The sequence below is a fragment of the Myotis yumanensis genome, unplaced genomic scaffold (assembly GCF_028538775.1).
Source record: "Myotis yumanensis isolate MYYU_CA2020_CCGP unplaced genomic scaffold, mMyoYum1.0.hap1 SCAF_13, whole genome shotgun sequence".
In the NCBI taxonomy this organism is placed as follows: domain Eukaryota; kingdom Metazoa; phylum Chordata; class Mammalia; order Chiroptera; family Vespertilionidae; genus Myotis; species Myotis yumanensis.
The window spans coordinates 26251022-26271175 of NW_027223764.1; the positions used below are offsets into that span (position 1 = coordinate 26251022).

The 20154-nt window shown below is 43.9% G+C and overlaps 2 protein-coding genes across 3 annotated transcripts; both read right to left on the reverse strand.

Moving 5' to 3' along the window:
- Positions 1 to 327: 327 nt before the first annotated feature.
- On the reverse strand, positions 328 to 19695 carry LOC139021903 (interferon-induced protein with tetratricopeptide repeats 1-like). Its single transcript, XM_070432739.1, has 2 exons — positions 19615 to 19695; positions 328 to 2030 (listed from the first exon to the last, which is right to left on the reverse strand). Exons 1-2 carry the CDS (start codon positions 19617 to 19619, stop codon positions 629 to 631), a joined length of 1407 nt encoding a protein of 468 aa, XP_070288840.1. The 5' UTR covers positions 19620 to 19695; the 3' UTR covers positions 328 to 628.
- Positions 13807 to 19695, reverse strand: IFIT3 (interferon induced protein with tetratricopeptide repeats 3). 2 transcript variants are annotated; one of them, XM_070432736.1, is made up of 2 exons: positions 19615 to 19695; positions 13807 to 15769 (listed from the first exon to the last, which is right to left on the reverse strand). In XM_070432736.1, exons 1-2 carry the CDS (start codon positions 19617 to 19619, stop codon positions 14356 to 14358), a joined length of 1419 nt encoding a protein of 472 aa, XP_070288837.1. In that variant the 5' UTR covers positions 19620 to 19695; the 3' UTR covers positions 13807 to 14355. The 2 variants fall into 2 exon arrangements, with proteins under 2 accessions (XP_070288837.1, XP_070288838.1); XM_070432737.1 differs by lacking the exon at positions 19615 to 19695 and adding an exon at positions 19525 to 19608.
- Positions 19696 to 20154: the final 459 nt, after the last annotated feature.

Consider the following 20154-nt stretch of genomic DNA (forward strand, 5'->3'; position numbering starts at 1 on the left):
TTCTTTCCCTTTGTCTTGTCACTTCTCTGAAAATGTATTGTTCTTTTGTTAAGATGCTATATAAGCCCAAGATCTAACCACCTCTTTGAGTTACTCCCCACTGGGTACTCCCATGTGTATGTAAGATGCACATGTTTATCAAGTTTTGTTTGTTTTTCTCTCATTCTGTCTTTCTTAGTCTAAATTATGGAGTCCCAGTCAAAAACCCTAAGATGGGTCTAGGAAAAGAATTTTCCTTACATCACCATAGTATATTTGGTATCTAGCACTGAAAACTATTTGTTGATCAAATGAATGAATCATTTTACTCTATGAAAGTAAGTGCTTTATTTGCTACAAGCTTTATTTGCTACAAGTTTACTTAACAAATTATTTCTGTTACATAACATTCACAGAGAAATGGTTTATGTCTCTCTTTCTCTTTTACATACACAGAGACATATATATTCTGCTTCATTCTTTTTTTGAATACAAGTAGTATTTTATCAGGCTTGAGTGATTGTTCAAAAGTTACATGCTTCTGAAAGCAGCAAGCAGAGAAGATGATTAGTGCACCTTAACGTAAAATCAAATGAAATGTCAACGTGGTCCATATTTCAGCGCCTAAGGAGCATGTCCCACAGAGTTCTCAGTCAGCAGCCAGCCTCAGGGCCCGCTCATAGTACTCCAGGGCTTTATTCATTTCTCCTTTCAATTTGTAGATGAACCCAAGGATGCTCAAGCTTTCCACGTCTTCTGCGTTTCTTTGAAGTTTCCTTAAAACCACTTGCTCTAAAGAACTGATACTTCTATCTCTAACAGATGATGGCTTTTCTATTTTTATTGCTTTTAAATAATAGATAATTGCATCGACTTCAGATCTCCTTTTAAATTCCTGAAATTGACCTTGCTGGAAATATATCTCTTGAATTTTTTCTTCTTCAAGTGATTTCATGCAGAACACTTTTTGATAAGTGTCTTCAGCTTTTCTGCTATTGCCTGCAACTGAATACATATCTGCTAGGTGCATATAAGCAATTTCAAATGTTGGCTTTTGTTCCACAGCAAATTCAAAATGAGATATGGCTAATTTTGTTTTTCTGTCAATATTTTCTCTATCCCATCCTCTAGGCTGCCAGTTTGTAGCTTTGCTCATTTTATAGACTTGTGCTCTATAGCAAAGCCCTATCTGGTGATGCAGGAGGGCAGAGGAAGGTGTTGCCCGCAAGGCCATTTCTAAGAGCTGAAGAGCTTTACCTATAGAGCCTTTTTTTCGGTAAAACATGGCCACATATCGAAAGACATAAGCCTGTGAAGTCATTTTGGCCAGTGCTTCTTCAATGTACTTTTCTCCCTCAGCTTCTTGTCCTATATTCTGAAGTTTCAAGGCGAGGAGACACTTAATGTATGCATTTTCTGGGTTTAGCCTGATGGCCCGTTTTAGGGGCTGCACACAAAATGCCTTCCGAAAGCGTGATGTTGTGTTAAAGCCATCCAGACGATAGACAGTAATCGCATACCCAGTGCTGAATTCAGGGTTTTCAGGGTCCACTTCCAGAGCCTTCTCAAAGCAGGCTTTAGCCCGTTCATAATTCTTTCCTCCACATTTCAGCAAGGCCCATCCTTCCTCACAGTCCATCTCAGGGCATTCCATTGTGTAGCAGGAGGGGCTGGCAAACTTCTTGCAAGTGTTTTCCACCTTGTCCAGGTATATCTGGGCGTCTGCCAGTCTGCCCATGTGGTAATACAGCCAGGCATAGTTGCCCCAGGTAACCAGCTGCATCGCGTCTGACTGGCCAGCGTGCTCTGCCTGCATTAAGTCTTCAGCTTCTTTCAAGCTCTCCAGGGCTTCCTTATTGTGGCCATTCAGGTGTTTCACATAGGCCAGTAGGTTGTGTATTCCCACATTGAAGTTGTTGTCTAGGTACTCAATCTGATCGAGGACCCTGTTTTCTAAATCATGCAGTTCAGTGTCTTCAATGTGTAACTTCCATGTAAAGTGACATCTCAGTTGAACAAGTTTGTCCTCGAGCTTGTCATTTAATTCATCACTGTAAAAAGAGACAATAATTATATGTAGTTTTTCAGGCTCATTTGGAAGTGAAGCCAGAACTTTGAGTAGTCAAATATTACCCCCTCGTGTTCCTGATTCATTATCATAGAGCACCTCCCAGGGCTCTATGATTGTGTCACTAGGACAGACAGCAGGTTGACATAAAAACCTTGGGAAAATGCTAATCACTTCATGATTCCACCATGAAAATTATGAGCAAGCAATCTGAAAGAGATTTGTTTTTCTCATGTCGAATAATTTCAGCACCACTCTCAATACTGCAAAGCCCTTCTCTCCTGACTTTTCTCAACATTGTAGTGCATCACTAATGCTGTCTGAAGAAATGTGGACAGAGGGTTCACAGAAGGGTAATTCCATACTCATCTTTTCCATATTCCCTACATATAAACATGGTTTGGTTTTCTGACTTCCCAGGAAGGGTTCTGAGCAAAATATGGTATGAGAACCAAATATGGTTTCATGAATACTTAAACCGGGGTGGAGAATTGTGGTACTACCCTGACATCTATGCTTGAGTGAACCTACTCAACCAATTCCTGAGATATTGAAAAATTGGTGGAACCGCTTCTCAATGATGAACTTACTGCACATGCACAGGTCAGAAGTAGGGGGATGAGTAAACAGTTGTGCCTATGCAAGGAAGTCGTAAGTCCCACTTTTGGAATTCAGTGAGCCTGCTGTCAGGTAACCCTGCAGCATAGTTATTAACAGGAACTCAAAATCTCAACAATTACAGTGAGCTTAGCTACCCAGGGGAAAGGAAGAATAAAAATGAGTCAGTGGACAAGAAATTTTCTTTCCATTATTCAAACCTCCTCTGAAGTAAGCCGGCATTCTCTTTCCCTTCCAAGAACATGAGAGGAGAGAAATAAATCTCTCTAATACTTGAAAAGGTCATCCTCCCATCCTATGTAGTTATATTACATCTGTGTCTTCAACCAATTACCTTATATTCCATACTCAACATATCTTCCACCCGTTAGTCCCAAGGAAAGATCCCAGAGGGAACCCTGATGAATTTTTTTTTTATCTCAATGGATAGCAATTTTTATATAAATCTTACCATCCTGACTCACAATATATAACTGTAATCTAATCACAAACAGACTATGTAACATTCCCTTTTGAAAACAACGGGAGAGAGAAAAAGCCATAAATCCAGGTGAGCACAGGATTCTCAGGCATACTACTGTCTTTGCGAATACAGTTGTCAGCTCAGTATGACCCTCTCATGTCTCCCCAAGTCTTGACTTCAAAACTCCCCATACTGCCAAGCCACCTTCCCCAGGCCTCAACGGTGATGTCCTGATCAGAGTTTGTTCTTTCTTAAACTCACACCTGAGTGGTGACCACTCAGGTGAAGAAGACATACAGTGACCTTCCTTTTCACCACCTAACTGTGGCCAAGAAATATTTCCCAGTGAAGTATGTGTGTGCCTGTGTAGATTTGGCAGCAGTCCTGATTCTGTGGGACTCTGGCTCACCTGATTAGTTGATTCTCTGCTGCACAGTGTGTATCTGGCATAAACAGACCCATGAACCACACAGGACAGAGTAGCATTAAGGAGAGAGAAAACAGATAACAAGTGTGTAAATGTGTCTGTGTGTGTGTTTACAAATAGAAAAGAGCAATGAAAACTAGAGAGGGAAAAATAATTTCTAATAGACAGGGTTCCTACCTGAAGCAATGAAACTTAAGCACTGAAGTATGAGTTCAATATCAGGATTCAAGGACCAGCTCTGTGTTTGGTTGAAAAGCTGGATGAATTGGATTTAACTGAAACTCTATTAGTTGCCTTATCAGTTAAGTAGATAGATTGGCCTTGGACAATAGTTTGCAATCTTGGCTGCAAACTAGGAAATTCCATGTGAATCTTTAAATATATACAGGGTGTCTCCAAAAAATGTATACACAATGGTTATATCTGAAAAGAAAGAAACATCAATTGAGCTATCAGGGGGAAAAAAATTGTGTATACATTTTTTGGGGACACCTATATGCCTGAGCTATCTTCTAGTTCAATGAATCAGAGTCTCTGGGTGTGAGGCCCAGGCATCAGAATTATCAGTAATTTAAAAAACAAAACAAAAACAAAACAGAAGGCCCCAAGGTAATTTTATTGTGTAATCATGGCTTAAAATCACTGAGCTAGATTTTTGCTGCTCAGAGTGTGGTCTATGCACCAGTAGCAATAGCATCAACTAAAGCATATTAGAAATGCAGAATGTCAGCCCCCTCTACGCACCTACTAAATTAGAGTCTTTTCCATGTTCAGGTGATTTGTTGGTATATTAAAGTTTGAGAGGTACTTTCTTAGATGATTCCTAGGCCCTTTTCAGGTTTAAATGCCATGGAGGGTGGACAGGGACTCATTCTATACATACCTATCTTTCTATGAGGCTCTGAATCAGTAACTTAATTTCTCTGTGCCTGGTGTCCCTGTGTGCACCTGAATAATTCACACAATATGATAAAGGAATGTAGGTCAAAGTGTTTTGACCTCTACACAGAGTGTCTGGTGTTTGCTCTGGAGATTACTCATGCTTGCAAACGTGTGCCAATCATCCCTAGAGAAAATGCTCAGCTACCAAGAACTAGTCTGCTCTGAAAGTGCCAGTAATTTCATACCATCTCAGGGGTCTTGGTGGCTATCTTTGGCTCACCGTGATTCACATTTCCGACTGACTCCCATGTATTCTAGTTCTAACTGAATTTTCATGATTACAGATAAGATCCCTTATCTGTAACAGACCATAGGCTGAGGCCATGTTGAGATCCTGAGTGGCCATGGAGTAACGTGTAGGGGGGCTTGGTCTTTCATTGGCACTCTTAGCCTCCAGCTCAGCCAGTCTCTCTGTATTGGGGGTCTATCTCCTGGGGGTGGGGGGCGTGACCAATCTCTGTCAGGACTGGTGATGGCTCTAGAAAAGTGATTCTCAGCAGGAGGTGTTTTTTCCCCCACCCCAGGGAACCATTAGCAATGTCTGGAGGCATTTTTGATGGTCACAAGTGGAGATGGGTATGCGAAGGATATCTAGTGGGCAGAGGCCAGGCCTGCTGCTGAACATCTGACAGTGCACAGGACAGCCCCCACTACAAAGAATTATCTGGCCCCAAATGGCAATAGTGCCAAGACTGAGAAACACTAATTTGTTCTGAAAGAACTTTCTGCAGTGATGGAAATGTTCTAAATCTGTGCTGTCCAAGGTGGTAGCCACCATCCCCAGGTTACTATTGAGTACCTGTAATGAAACTAGTGGGTCTGAAAAATTCATTTCTAGATTTTATTTTAATTAATTTAAATACCTATGTAGTGGCTATGGGAATGAACAGCATAGCTTTAGATAAAGGCCTGCACTGTGAGGTGCTTGGCTTGCTCCACGCACCTGGATGGAAACAGCAGATGACTTGGGAGACCTCAATTTCTTGAGAGTTCAGCTTTTACATCCTATGCGGTTCATTGAGCAACTGCCCACATTTTCTGGGCACTGTGATCTTTGGCTATATATGGGGAAATACACATAGTATCCCTGCTCAACAGGAGACTAGTAACGCCATTCTCTCTGCCATTTCTTCCAATAAAAACCACTTAAACGATCTGTGTTCTTGTGTGTAAAGACTTCATATTACTCCAGGTAGAAGTTGCAACAGATGATGGCAGTAGAGAGTGCAGGCATCCCATTTATTAAAAAGCATGATCTGCAATAGACTGGCGTATTTGGGGGGGGGGGGGGGATTAACCAATGAATTTATATGCATATATGCATAGACCAAGGACAGACAGTAGTTTGGGGAAGGCCTGGGAAGGGGACTGGAGCAGAGTGGAGGGGGTCAATGGAGCGAGGATGTGCGTGTGTGTGGAATGGGACATCTGTAATACTTTCAACAATAAAGACAAATTTTAAGAAAAAAACATGATCTGTTGTCTATAGTATTCCCTATGGCTTCTTTAACCTCCCTCCTTCAGCTTTTTCATAAACATTTTGAAGTTTCTTGACAAAGACAACTCTAACATACCAGTTTTCAGGACCCAGCTCCATGGCCCAGTTTTTAGGGTTGGGGTGATAGTTCATTGGAATGCCAACAACCTGGGTTGTTAGGCTTCTCTTCCAGAACTTTTTTGAAACACATCTTAACCCTTTCATTGTACTATCTTCCACATTATTATCCTGCCAATTCTTTCTCACAAGCAATCTCTAGATGCTGGATTCTCAGACTTGCAAACTTATTGCAGTACTTTCTGCCTTGGCTATGTAAGTCTGTGCTTCTGAGATCATATCAAGTGATGCAAGAAAAGCAAAATCCAAGACCCACTCATGATAGAAACTCTCAGAAAACTAGGATCAGAGGGGAACTTCCTCAGCTTGATGAAGAACACCTACAAAAAGCTTATAGCTAGCATCACACTTAGTCACAATTATACTTAATAATGAGAAAGCAGATGCTTTTCCTCTAAGGTCAGAAACAAAGCAAGGATGTTCCCTCTCACTAGTCCTATCAATATCATACTAGAATTCCTGGCTAATGCAATAAGACAAAAGGAAAATGAAAGGTATACAAACTGGGATGGAAGAAATAAAACTGTCTTTGAAGATGACATGATTTCTACATAGAAATTCCCAAGAAGTCAATAAACTAACTTTTGTACTTAATGTACAACTATAGTAAAATAAAATAAAAGGGTAATATGCTAATTAGACTGGGAGACTTCCGGACGTCCTTTTGGACAAAGCCATGGTGGCGGGGCCGAGGCAGAGGCGGTTAGGGGCGACCAGGCCAGGAGGGGGGAGCAATTGGGGGTGATCAGGCTGGCAGGGGGGGGCAGTTGGGGGCAAGCAGGCTGGCAAGGGGGGGCAGTTGGAGGTGAGCAGGCCAGCAGGCAGAGTGGTTAGGGGCGATCAGGTAGGCAGGCAAGTGAGCGGTTAGGAGCCAGCAGTCCCAGATTGCGAGAGGGATGTCCGATTGCGAGTTGGACATCCCCCGAGGGGTCCCAGATTGAAGAGGGTGCAGGCTAGGCTGAGGGACACCCCTCCCCCCATGCACGAATTTTGTGCACCAGGCCACTAGTAGTAAAATCATAGGTTACAGGGTTATTATACAAAAGTCATTGACTATCATTTATTTCAGCAATGAACAATTAGTTTTTGAAATTCAAAACAAAAAACACTTATAGTAGCATCAGACTCCCCCCGCCCGTCCAAAAAAACAAACAAACCAAGAACCACTTAGGGATAAATCTAATAACATATGTAAAAGATTTATATGAGAAAAAGTACAGCACTCTGATGGAAGAAATCAAAGAAGAGCTATTTTCATATTAATCAAATGGAAGAGTAAATATGGTTAAGATGCCAGTTTTCCCCAAAATGATTTATATAATTTAAAAAATCCCAATCAAAATCTCAGAAAATTATTCTGTGGATATCAAGAAAATGTTTCTAACATTTTTACAGAAAGGCAAAATAGACCTAGAATAGACAACACAATGTTGAAGAAGAACAAAGTTGGGATCTCACACTACCCCACTTCAAGACTTACCACTGAGCTACAATAATCAAGACAGGGTGATACTGGCCAAAGAAGAAACAAACGGATCAAGGAAACAGAATAGAGAGACCAGAAATAGGCCCGCACAAATATAGACAACTGATTTTTTGACAAAGGGACAAAAGTAATTCAATGAAGAAAGGATAATCTTTTGTGCTGGAGCAACTAAACATCTGTATACAAAAACAAAACAAGAATCTAGACACAGCCCTTATACTCTTCACAAAAATTAACTCAAAATGGATCATAGACCTACATAGAAATGCAAAGGAGATATCACAGGATAGAATCAAAGTGGCCTTGGATTTAGCTATAAGATTTTAGATACAATACCCAAAGCACCATTGATGAAAGCTGGGGATAAGTTGGACTTCATTATTGATGAGTTGGATTCTATTTAAAGTAAAACTTCTGCTTTGTGAAAGACACTGTTAAGAGAATAAAAACACAAGCCACAGGCTGGGAGAAAATATATGCACAATACATGTCTGATAAAGGACTTGTATCCAGAATACACAAATAATTCTTTAAACTGAACAAGAAAACAAAAATAAAAACAATTTAAAAATGGGCAGAAGCCCTAACCAGTTTGGCTCAGTGGCTAGAGACTCGGTCTTAAGGGTCCCAGGTTCAATTCCGGCCAAGGGCATGTACCTTGGTTGTGGGCACATCCCCAGTAGGGGGTGTGCAGGAGGCAGCTGATCGATGTTTCTCTCTCATTGATGTTTCTAACCCTCTCCCTTCCTCTCTGTAAAAAATCAATAAAATATATTTTTTAAAAAAGATAAACATACACTAGTAAAAAGGTGCATGTCCTTTACTTGCCCTTGGGGTGTTGCAAATTAAAACAGCAGTGAGCTATCACTGCATACCTACTAGAATAGCTAAAATCCTAACGCTGACACCACCAAGTACCGATGAGGAGGTGGAGCAACAGGAACTCTGATTCATTGCAGGTGGGAATACAGAATTGTCCAGCCACTTTGGAAGACAGTGTGGCAGTTTGTTACAGAACTAAACAAACATCCCCTTACCAATCCAGCAACCGTGTCCCCAGGTATTTACCCAAATGGGATGAAAGCTTATGTTCACACAAAACAGGCACAAGAATGTTTGAAGCGGCTTTATTCATAATTGCCAAAATTGGAAGCAATCAAGATGTCCTTCAGTAGGTGAGGGGATAAACAAAGGTTGGGGCGTCCAGACAATGGACTATTATTCAGCAGTAAAAATATATGAGCTATTAAGCCACAAAAAGATATGAAGGAACCTTAAATGCATACTGCTAAGTGAAAGACGCATCTAAGAAGGCTACGTACTATATGATTTTTAACTATATGACATTCTGGAAAAGGTCAAACTATAGAAATAGAAAAAAAGATCAGTGGTTGCCAGGGGGTTAGAGGGAGTGGGGAATGGATGACTAGGTGGAACACAGGGCATTTTTAGGGCAGTGAAACCCTTCTTATGATAGTGTCATGGTGCATACATGATGTTACATACAATACAAAAAAAAATGAACTCCAGTGTGAACTATGGATTTTAGTAATAATGTATTAATATTGGTTCATCAGTAGGAACTACAAAATCACAGAATGCAAGATGTTAATCTTAGGGGGACCTGTACAGTGGGTGAGGGTGTGGAGCAGGTGGTATATTAGAACTGTACTTTCTGTGCATTTTTTATAAGCCTAATAGTGCTCTAAAAATAAAGTTTATTACGTGGGGAAAAATAACTGTTGCAATAAGGGCAATAGGGAGATGGCTCTGATCATAAGGTCTGCAAATGTCTCAAGGATTAGTCCGAAAAGCGCTTTTCTTTTCTGTGGAGTCAACAAGGCTAGAAAGAGCTGCGAGTCAGCAAGGAGGGTTATGGTTGGCCAGATCCAACAGCTGAGCAGGAAATATTTTCCCATGTCCTCAGCGAGATTTTGAGAGGGACTGTTTGGCATTCCAGTGTGTGTTTGATCTGAGGGGTGAGCCAGATTTCAGGGTCCGGGAGGCAGGGGAGGGACGACTTCATGTGTTTCTGGAGACAGGATTCACCATACCTCGCTATGAAGCCGTAGAAAAAATGATTGACTTCATGATGTCAGCAAATTCATTCTGTCAGGTTTGAGACCAGCAGAGAGGGATTGGAACTGCCAATGATTGCTGTTTACTCAGTGGATAGAGTGTGGGCCCTTGGACTGAAAGGTCCCAGGTTTGATTCTGCTCAAGGCACATGCCTAGGTTGTGGGCTCAATCCCCAGTAGGGGGCGTTCAGGAGGCAGCCAATCAATGATTCTCTCTCATCATTGATGTTTCTATCTCTCCCTTTCCCTTCCTCTCTGAAATCAATAAATCAATACACACACACACACACACACACACACACATATGGACCTGCCAATCGTTTATCAACACTGCAATGATAAGCCTCAATCACCTGGCTGCCTCTGGGAGCCACAGTTTTCTTTGTGCTTTGCTGCTGCTGGAAGAAAAGCAGCTGACTCTTGAAATCTGGAATTCACAGGTCCTGACTGCCTGGCCCTGACTCCAAGCTGAAACCTGGGCGGGGCTGACTGCTGCTGGGCTGTTTCAGCCCTGGCTTGCCCTGTGTTGACCTGAAAGAGGGCTCAGCGAACAGAAGCAGACTCTGGGACATTCCCACTTGTAGGACACCCCTCCATGGGGCCCTGCTTCATAAAAGTACCATGGATGCCTGCACAACTTCCTGGGTCACGAACAAATGCCCACAGGAAAGGGCATGTCTCTGATTGACCATCTGAAATAGTTAGTGGCAGGTCAGCTCTCTCTCTCTCTCTCTCTCTCTCTCTTTAATTTTTATTGTAAGGGAGGGAATAAATCTTTTTCCACTGTCCATCTTGGGTTCTTTGATGGGGCCCTGAAAATTAGACTGACAAAAAACAGATTAACAGGAGAAAAACAAACAGAAGTTCAATAACATGTGCATCATGCATATTCATGGAGATACCCAGTAGTGAGTAACTCAGGATTTGGGCTTATATAGCACCCTAACAAAAGGAAAATACATTGGTAGAAAATTGGCAAGACAAAGGATAGGGACTTTAAGCTTCCAGGGGCTGCAAATTGTGGGGAAGTAAATATATGGGGGAAATTAATGGATGGTAAGAGCTAGGAAGACAAGGTTTGTTTGTTATACTCCTTTCAGTACCATCTCCTCTCTGATAACAAGACTGTTATCCCTTCCTGGTATAGGATCTGGCGGCCCGGGCAGGGGGGGGCGGGAGGGGGGGGGGGTGAAGCGAGGGGGAGGGGGTGGAGGTAGTGGGGGATGTTTACATGGAGGATTTGTCTTCTGCTTTCAGGCTGAGGGGGCGGGCAGGGAGCTCATCCTGTGCCTGCTTTTTCTGAATGGGCCTCAGGATACAGAGGCTAGTTACGCTGCTGACCAGTGATTCTTGCTGAAGGCTGCAAGTTGGGAGAAGACACATAACAGGGAGCATGACCCTCTCCTCCCACTCCTGACAGATTGAACTCTTGACCCCTCTCCAGACTCTCTCAATGTTGTTGACTTGCTCTTTTCAACTTTTCCAAATAGGTGAGGTCTGAGAGAATGGATTGCTAGCCCGACTCCATGGCCCTCACCTTTGTCCTAGTATGCACACCTTCGTAAGGTGCATAGTCTGATTGTTAAATGCAAGTGACCCCAGAAAACAATCACTCTTCTTTAGGCTCACCACATACATGATCAGGATGGAGGGGTGAGGAGTGATGGAAACCCATTTTGAATTTTTTTAAATTTAAATTCAGGACTTTGACTCGTTTGTAAATACAATGCCTCTTTCTGGTTAAGTTGTATAAAATGTTTTCCTGTGAAAACACTTTTGTCTCTCTTGCAAATAGTCTGTCAAAGTTGAAAGGTCTGCGTGAAAGAGAGTGGGGAAAATTGAAAAAAGTTATGAGTGTTGAATGAGGCGCTTTGATTTGAAACAATGAAGAAAAATAAAAATTCAGCATTTAGGGAGGGATGGGGAAGGGAGGGGCATTAATGATCTTTGTTTTTCAGAATCATTCCGGGAAGCTTTCCTTTCTTTCCGAAGGAAATCTGACCTTTCCAACTTATGCTAGTGCTTGAATTCAGACTGCTGAGCCAATGAACAAGGGGGACAGCAATGGGGTGGCTGGCTGGGGGCCAGCTCCTGAACATTCCACCCAGAAAACCTTAGATGTCATCTTTACTCCTGAGGCAAATGAACTGGTATCAGGGATGAGCAAATGTTTGGAACTGTCAGGCAGTCCCTTTAAAACCAAGGACTCAACTGATTTTTTTAGACTAGACTGAAACCCCAGGACGGGCAGCCCTACAGTGGAAGGCCACACCTGGTGGGGGCTATTAACCTGTACTGCCTGACGGAGGTATGCCCTGCCTGGGATAACCAAACAATTGTCATTCTGTTTCCAGGGGCACTACGTGTATCTTCTGAGATTGTACTTCTTAGGTGTGTATCTGATGAGCATGGAAGGCAGTCAGGTCAGTCTATTGGTCAGGGTTGTGCTGTGCCACCAGGTAAAAGGGATAGAAAAGAAACTCAAGAAGGAAGTGACCTGACAAAAAACAGACTTTATTCATTAAAGCAGTGGTTCTCAACCTTCCTAATGCCGCGACCCTTTAATACAGTTCCTCATGTTGTGGTGACCCCCCCATGTCATTGTTACAAATTGAACATAAGTAAAGCATAGTGATTAATCACAAAAACAATATGTAATTATATATGTGTGTTCCGATGGTCTTAGGCAACCCCTGTGAAAGGGTTGTTCGGCCCGAAAGGAGTCGCGACCCACAGGTTGAGAACCGCTGAATTAAGGATCCCTAAAGGGCATAACTGAGGCCAATACTATAAGGGATGACCCTGTTGTGTGGGATGCTACTGATAACACTTAGACGGCAAAGACACCTTGGCTAAGGACCAAGGGGATGGACGACGCAGATAAGCATTAGGCCAGAGACCATGACCTTAGAAAAGTCTGCTTGCAAGGTCAGCCCTTAGCTGGCATCTGGGGACTTGGATTTTTGGAGTGTTCTCACCATTCCCTAACCGAGAAGCATGGTTCTTGTTTGTGCAAATGATCTGGTTAACACTGACATCTGCTTTCCTTCTGGGAGTCTGGGATTTTGTTATGTGCTAAGCACAGGGTCCTTATGTAACTAGTCTCCAATGAAACCATTGGCCATGGAGTCTTTAACGAGCTCACAAGAGTTGTCACAATTTGATGTTGGAGGAATCAAGCAGGTGCTGTATGATCCTGCTGGGAGAGACTTTGGGAAGCGTGTGCCTCATTTTCATTATTCTTAGACCCAGGCACCTTTTCCCTGTGCTGATTTTGCTCCATATCTTTTTGTTGTCATAAATATCAGCCGTGAATATGACTCTATGTTGAGGTCTATGAATCCTTCTAGTGAAAACCACCAGACCCAGGAAGTGTCTTGGGAATTTCTGTTGCTGACTTCTGAGTCTTCTCACTGGAAGAAACAATGCTGCAGCGATTGGGAAATGCTCTCTCCACCTGGTGGAGCAAAGAAAAGACAGGCAAAGACTGGCCAAGTGTGGCTCTCTCTCTAACCTACCCAATTTCTTGTGAAGATTCCCCTTGTAAGACTCTCCTTTCACAAGTGGCATGCCCTTAGGTTCCCAACCCATGGGAACATGGGCTAGGGACACAGCATCAATACTTAGGCATACCTGGGATTAGAGTCTATCTCCTGGTAGATCCCAGTTGCAGGGAAGTTTCCACATACTTTAGCAGGGGGAAAGGAGCAGGGACATCAAAACTCTTCTGTTTATTATCTCAAATTGGAGTCAGTGTTTCTCCATAACCATGGTGAGTGTGTGTGTGTGTGTGTGTGAGGTAGGGAGGGGGGTCGGGGGGGCGGGGCGGGGGGGGGGTGGAGACTGAAATGGTATTTAGCAGGGAAGCAATTGCCAAGGTATTTGTGTGTGCACAGCAACCCTGGTCTACAGCAGCAGCTGTGAACTGGGCACTGGGCTCGGGTTTGGCTCCTGGGCTGCAGTGAGAGTCATAGTTCCCATAGCCCTAGGATGGGCTGGCTATGGGGTGAGTGTTAGTTCCAAGGAGGAGCTAAAATGGACATGTTGAGAACAGGGTGGCACAGCCGTAGTAAGTACCCACATCCCTAACAAGAGAAACTTGGAGAATTAATATTACTCGTAGTCACACATGCAAACCACACAGTTCTATCCTGAGTAGAAATTTTGACATTTATTGTAGCATTACTAGCAACAATACATACTAGTATTTACTATAGTAACACTATCAAAAATACATATATATACATGGCTGAGGTGAAGCACAACATGGAAGGTATATTGCAGGGTTAGTCAAAAGCTGGTCTTCTAGGAGGCCCAGAAGGTTAAACAGTAATGGGGTGAGGAGGTGAGATTCTGTTGGTAGGCAGTCTACCAGCTATGACCCTTGGCAAGCAGGGCAGAAACGGGGGATTTCTGGTGAACTGAGTGCAAACTGAGATAATCACATCTCCCAGGGCTGAAGCGCTGTTCCTGGGTGTCATATGCTACAAGACAATTGAGTGTGGCTGGTATAGAACAAGGGAGACAGACATAGACATGAGAAAACAACTCTCTAACCATGTACCGGAAAACCATAAACAAGACCACCTCGCTCATCAAACTCAGATTAGGGAACTCCTGCCTTTCCAACCTTCTCCCCCTCACAAACACCATTCCAGGCTTCACCCTTTCTGTTCCTTTCACTCCTCTGTGTCAGCTGAGGGATCAGAGAGCTTGCTGAGAGTGGAGCTGCCTGCGCCCTGGCCCACTTCCTCTCTGCCTTCTTCAAGCTCCTCTGCTGGCAGGAAAAAACTGCTTATGCCGGAAGGGCTGTTCCTCAGGAGGTGGCCCAGTTCCTTCTCAAAACATTCAGCTGCTCGCAGCAGATCTCCATTCAGCTTGTGAGTTAATCCTTGGAGATACCAAGAATTCCGTGGAAGCTGCCTTTCAGCTCCGTTCGCAGTAGATTTTGTGCTTAAATGATGCTGGTCAGGAGTGTCTTCAGACTTCCCATTTTGCTCCTGAAAGTTGGAATAGCCCTGAAGCAGTTGTTTTCTCTCTGCCTTATCGAAAGCTGTCTGATAACATTCTTCTGATTCCAGCTCAGTGAGATCAGAATATACATACAGAGGATTCAGTCCTTTCTCAATAGCTTTATTTGAATAGTCCATAGCAGATGTCCGTAGTTCTTCTATCTTCTCTCTATTCCCACCAGCTTCAGAGTCCTCTGCGCTCTGCATTTGTTTCTCTTTTGCCCGATAGCAGCATGCGATCTGGCGATAGATGTGGGCATTGTTGGGCAAGGATTCCAACACCTTTTGAAACAGTTCAATTGCTTTGTCTAGATCACCTTTTCTTTGGTAAAATTTGGCTGCACTGCGGAGGACATCTGTTTGGCCAGGAGCTTTCTCCAAGGCCTCTTCTATCAACAGCCCCCCTTCAGCTTCTTTATTTATCTTTTGCAATTTCAGGCCCAAGAGAACTTTGACGTACTGATTGTCGGGGTTGAGCTCAATGGCCTGCTTCAGAACACTGACACAGAACTGCTTCGGTGGTTTATCATCCAGACGGTACATGGCAATTGCCAGCCCCGTGGAGAATTCTGGGTTGTTGGGTTTCTCTTCTAGAGCTTTCTCAAAACACGCCTTCACCCTTTCATTTCGCTTTGCTCCGCACTGTAGCAGGGTCCACCCTTCCTCAGAGTCAAGCTCAGGACACTCAATGCTGTAAGGATTTGAAAACTTCTCACACACTTGTTTCACCTTGTCTACGTAGACTTGAGCTTCTGAGAGTCTGTCCATGTGATAGTAGACCCAGGCGTAGTTGCCCCAGGTGACCAGGCTTCGGATTTCTGCTTGGTCAGGGTACTGCTGCTGGATTAACTCTTCAGCTTGCCGCAAGCATTCCAGCGCCTCCTCGTTCTGACCATCTAGGTGTTTTATGTAGGCCAACAAGTTGTACATTGTAGCTTTGAACTCAGTGTTTAAAAATTCAATCTGGTTACATACTCTGTTTTCTAGATCATGGGAGACACTTTCTTCCTTAAGTAATTTCCATGTGAAATGGCATTTCAGCTGTGGAAGGATTTTCTCCAGAGAGTTCTTGTTGACCTCACTGTGGAGAAAATAAACATGGTCACTCTGAGGTGTACCTGCCAAGCATCGCACCGTGGGTGCGATCACAGGTTAATTGTGTGGGTCAACTTGACTGGGCCATGGGATGCCCAGACTTTTAGTTAAACATCAGTTCTGGGCATATCAGTGTTCCCAGAAGAGCCTAGGATTTGTGCCAGTGGACTGAGTACAGTGGATTGCCCTCCACAATATCCAATCTATTGTAGGGCCTGGGGGGGAGGGGGGAGGGGGACGGAGGAAGGGTGAATTTGCTCTCTCTGGTTGAGCTGGAACATCCCCTCAGGCTGGGACTTATACCACTGGCTTTTCTGTGTCTGCAGCTTGCAGACAGTGAATCAAGGATGTCTCAGCCTCCATAATCATGTGAGCCAATTCCTCATAATCTCTCTCTCTCCCTCTCTAGCTTATTTACATATATATGTACAGGGTGGGGCAAAAGTAGGTTGATAGTTGTTCCTATGGAAAATAATACAATAACTGATAAAGAATAATATAAGAATAAACCGTGTTTCGCGTACTCACTGTCAACCTACTTTTGCCCAACCCTGTATACACACATATGTATACATATATATATATGTATGTATGTATACCAGCATAGGTGAGAATCTTTATTTAAAAAAAAAAAAATTCAGAGAAGTGTTTTAAAAGGCAGGTAAAAAAATGAATATTTACAAATTAGGTAGAAATAATACAAAAGAGGTTTAAAATTCTCAAAGAGGAAAAGCAAAACATCCAATTGTATAAAGCCTCTCCCCTTGCAAGAAATGCACATAAAGATGAAGATCCAGTTTGGTTTCTCAGCTGAAAATGTACAAAATAACTTAGAAATAACTTGAGGTCAAACGCTGCGAGCCCAGCACTTGTACCTGCCTGCTTTTGGTCTAAGCAAAATTGATGACCACAGTGCCAGGCAGAGCTGATGGTAGAACAGCCAAGAGTTCTCCGTCCTCCATTCACCTTCAAGTGCAAGCCGAAGAAAGACAAGCCTTCAGTGAAGTCTGGGTTCCGCAGTTGCCTGACTGAATTTCCTTCATTGTGGTGCTCAAAATACTTTACTTCTTGGCCAGCAAAACATGGAAGAGCCTGGAACAACCGTTAGCAAATGCCTGCTTCCTCTTCCCAGCTTTTGGGGGTTGGGCCTGACATCAACCTGCAGCTTATCTATGTGTCTCTCATGGGTTCTGTTTTTCTGGAGAACTCTGACTATACACACCCCTAAGTGTTCCCAGACAGAAGAGTAGGTACTTTCCTCTTGCTTCCTGGACTCACCTTTCTGTAGCTGTGGTCTGTGTAAAAACCCACAAAGCATATCCCCGCCACCATGTGAATAGACATGCAGGAGGCGGGGTGAGGTGATGAGACGCGAAACCTATGGTGAGTGGAACTGGGATCTCTCTTGTGCTGCTCACTCACTAAGTCAGGGCTCAGTCCTCACACATTCTGAGGGGGGAGTTTTATTTAGCCATCCATTGACCTTCTACAGGGCTCCTTTTTGTGTCACTTGGTGATCTTTGGGGAATACTAGGAAAAATAAAGGTTATCCTGGCTGTCTCTGCCCCTAGGAGCTCACCGTCAGGTTAGAAGGAGCCATGAAAAGAATGAAAACCCAGGGAATGTTTGCCACCATGCTGTGTGATTTAGTCTTTTCTCTTCATCTTCTCCACCACCACACAGGACCCATGAAAGCTGGGTTTCAGTCTGATTGAAGCAGTCTCCCCGACAGCCCAGATCCCAGAGAGAGTGAATTTAAGTACATGAAATGCTCTGCTTTTTTCACCTTCAAATTTTCATTATATATCTGTTATTTGTTCATTGACTTATGTACATGTTCCTATGTAATTCACATTTAGGATAACATTAACATATTTAACTGAGTAGATACAAATGAAACATTTGAAGATAATTCTGATTTAATTAAAATACGATTGCCTTTCTAAAAACCAATATTCCATTTGCCAAGCTTTCCTCGCTTATAATTTCTATCATGTGTGCTTGAAAGTGGCTCTAAATACTCTTTATATGTATATGTATAAAATTCAGTAAGTTACTGAACAATAATTAAATCAAACATTTGAAGGGAGGACAAGCAAGCAGGTGGAATGATGGCCGCAGTAACTTTAGGAAGAGAATGTCTCCGTTCAGGTGAAACATGGAGTTGAATGCTCTTCCCTCCTGGAGACTATGTACCTAGTAGAAAACATTGGGGAGCGGGAGTCCCTCTGGTCCAGGAAGAGATTTCTCACGGCCTCCAACGGCAGCCTTGAGGTTTCGCTGACCAAAGCAGATAAAAGCAGCACTGCAACTCCTTAGGAAACACCCAGAACCAGCCCGTTTACAGTCTTTCCTCCTTCTCCTGCTCCCCTACCTGGATTGACCTTCTACAGGGCTACCTTTTTGTGTCACTTGGTGAGCAGAACTCGTGGCCAGTTGTTTGGTCAGAACAGGCACAACCCGAGGAGCCCATTTCTTCCAAAAGTGAGCCAAGGAACTGTCCGTAGCAGGGCTGCTCGCACTTTCCCATGCACATGGACCACATCACCCGAGGACCTGGCTGAAATGCACTGCTGAGCTCAGCAGGTCCGGGATGCCGCCTTTACAACCTCCTCTCAGCAGGTGCTGGATTCAGACCACACGGTGAGTAGCAAGGGCCTAACCACTTTTTGGAAGTGATTTCCAATCACCAGTTTCTCATCCCTAAATGGCCCTTAAACAGGCAAGCCTTGCTTTATAGGAACATCCTTCCCACACCCCCACTGGCCACCCACTTTGGGCTTCCTCCACTCCCATTTACACACACACTCGGCAGGGAGCATTGAGTGTCTAGGAAGTACCTGTGGTCCTCTTTAAATATGTATTCTGCCGAAACCGGTTTGGCTCAGTGGATAGAGCGTTGGCCTGCGGACTGAAAGGTCCCAGGTTCGATTCTGGTCAAGGGCACATCCCCAGTAGGAGATGTGCAGGAGGCAGCTGATCGATGTTTCTCTCTCATTGATGTTTCTAACTCTCTATCTCTCTCCCTTTCTCTCTGTAAAAAAATCAATAAAATATATTTTTAAAAAAATAAAATAAATAGATAAATATGTATTCTGTCCCCCCTTCTCTCTCCCCAGGCTTTAAGTCTGATTAGGACTTCAGAATGCAGGGCCCAGTAATTTGCATTCTAATAGAGCACTCTGCTTTATCATACCCACCAGCTGCAACACAGCTTGAAACTACAACACTCTCTCCCTGCTCACAGAGGCGGTCTGGCAGGTCACTAAGAAGACACATCCCTCAATTCTGAAAGAGCCAATGGTAAGGTAGAAGCGTCCTCATTCTAGATTGCAGTTTTGCAGCTCTGAATTAGTCATTAGCACATTTGCTGAGAAGCAAGCATACTTTAAAAATCACCACCACCACCACCACCACCACCACCACCACAGAGCTCACAAACCGCTGGCTTAGTCTGACAAAATCTAAGACACAAAAGAGGGACCAGGACCTCCGCTGTCCCTCCCCGTTGCCCAGATTTTGCCTGGAAGGAGCGGAGCAGGTTAGCCCTCGGGCTCTCTCCAGAAACTCCAGTCCTTGCCCTGCTGCAGCCGCCAGCGCTCCTGCGAGCACCTTCTTCCGTGTCCTTAGGCTGCCGGACTCAGTAAACAGACAGAGCGACAGAAATAAAAATGCAGGAATTGGTCAGAGAGGTTCATGACCAAGTTAAGAGCAACGCATCTGTAATCTATAAGCACACACCGAATCAGGAGGATCCTGGGAGTTGCCCGCCAGAACAAGGTTTGTAAGAAATGCTCTCCACTTGCTAGCAGAGAAGCCAGGCATCGTTACCTCATGATGGCGGTGTCCCTGGGATTCTGAGAAGCTGGGGACCAGGCTGATGTTCTGTTCTGCTGGTGGATCGCAAGCCAGTGCCGCTGAGGTTTCCAAGCCCTGGCTCTGGCCCTTAGGTCTGTGCTTTTATGGAGAGGAAATGGAAACTGAAACTGATGCGATGCCGTCAGGATTCCTGGTGAGGAGAAATGAAACTAAGGTCTGAGCGCTCAGCTCACTCTCGCCCGGGAATATTGTTCTACTCAGGTTCTGAAACTGTGTTTGAACGACTGGAAAAGGCACCAGAGACGGCTTGCAGTTTCCATGCCCTACTCCTAGAGACCTGATCCAACGCGGGGGGTTGGGGGGGGGGGGCTGGGGCTCGGGGTCGGGAATCTGCATTTTTACACTCCCTGGATTTACGGTTGCAGGAGTGAAACCAGGGTCCTTATGACTTTGATTAAATTAAACTTTAAATCCTAATTATAGAAATGATCTCTCTCTTTATAGATACACCCCTCAGAAATGAGCCTTTCCCCCAGACAATCCCCCCACGTA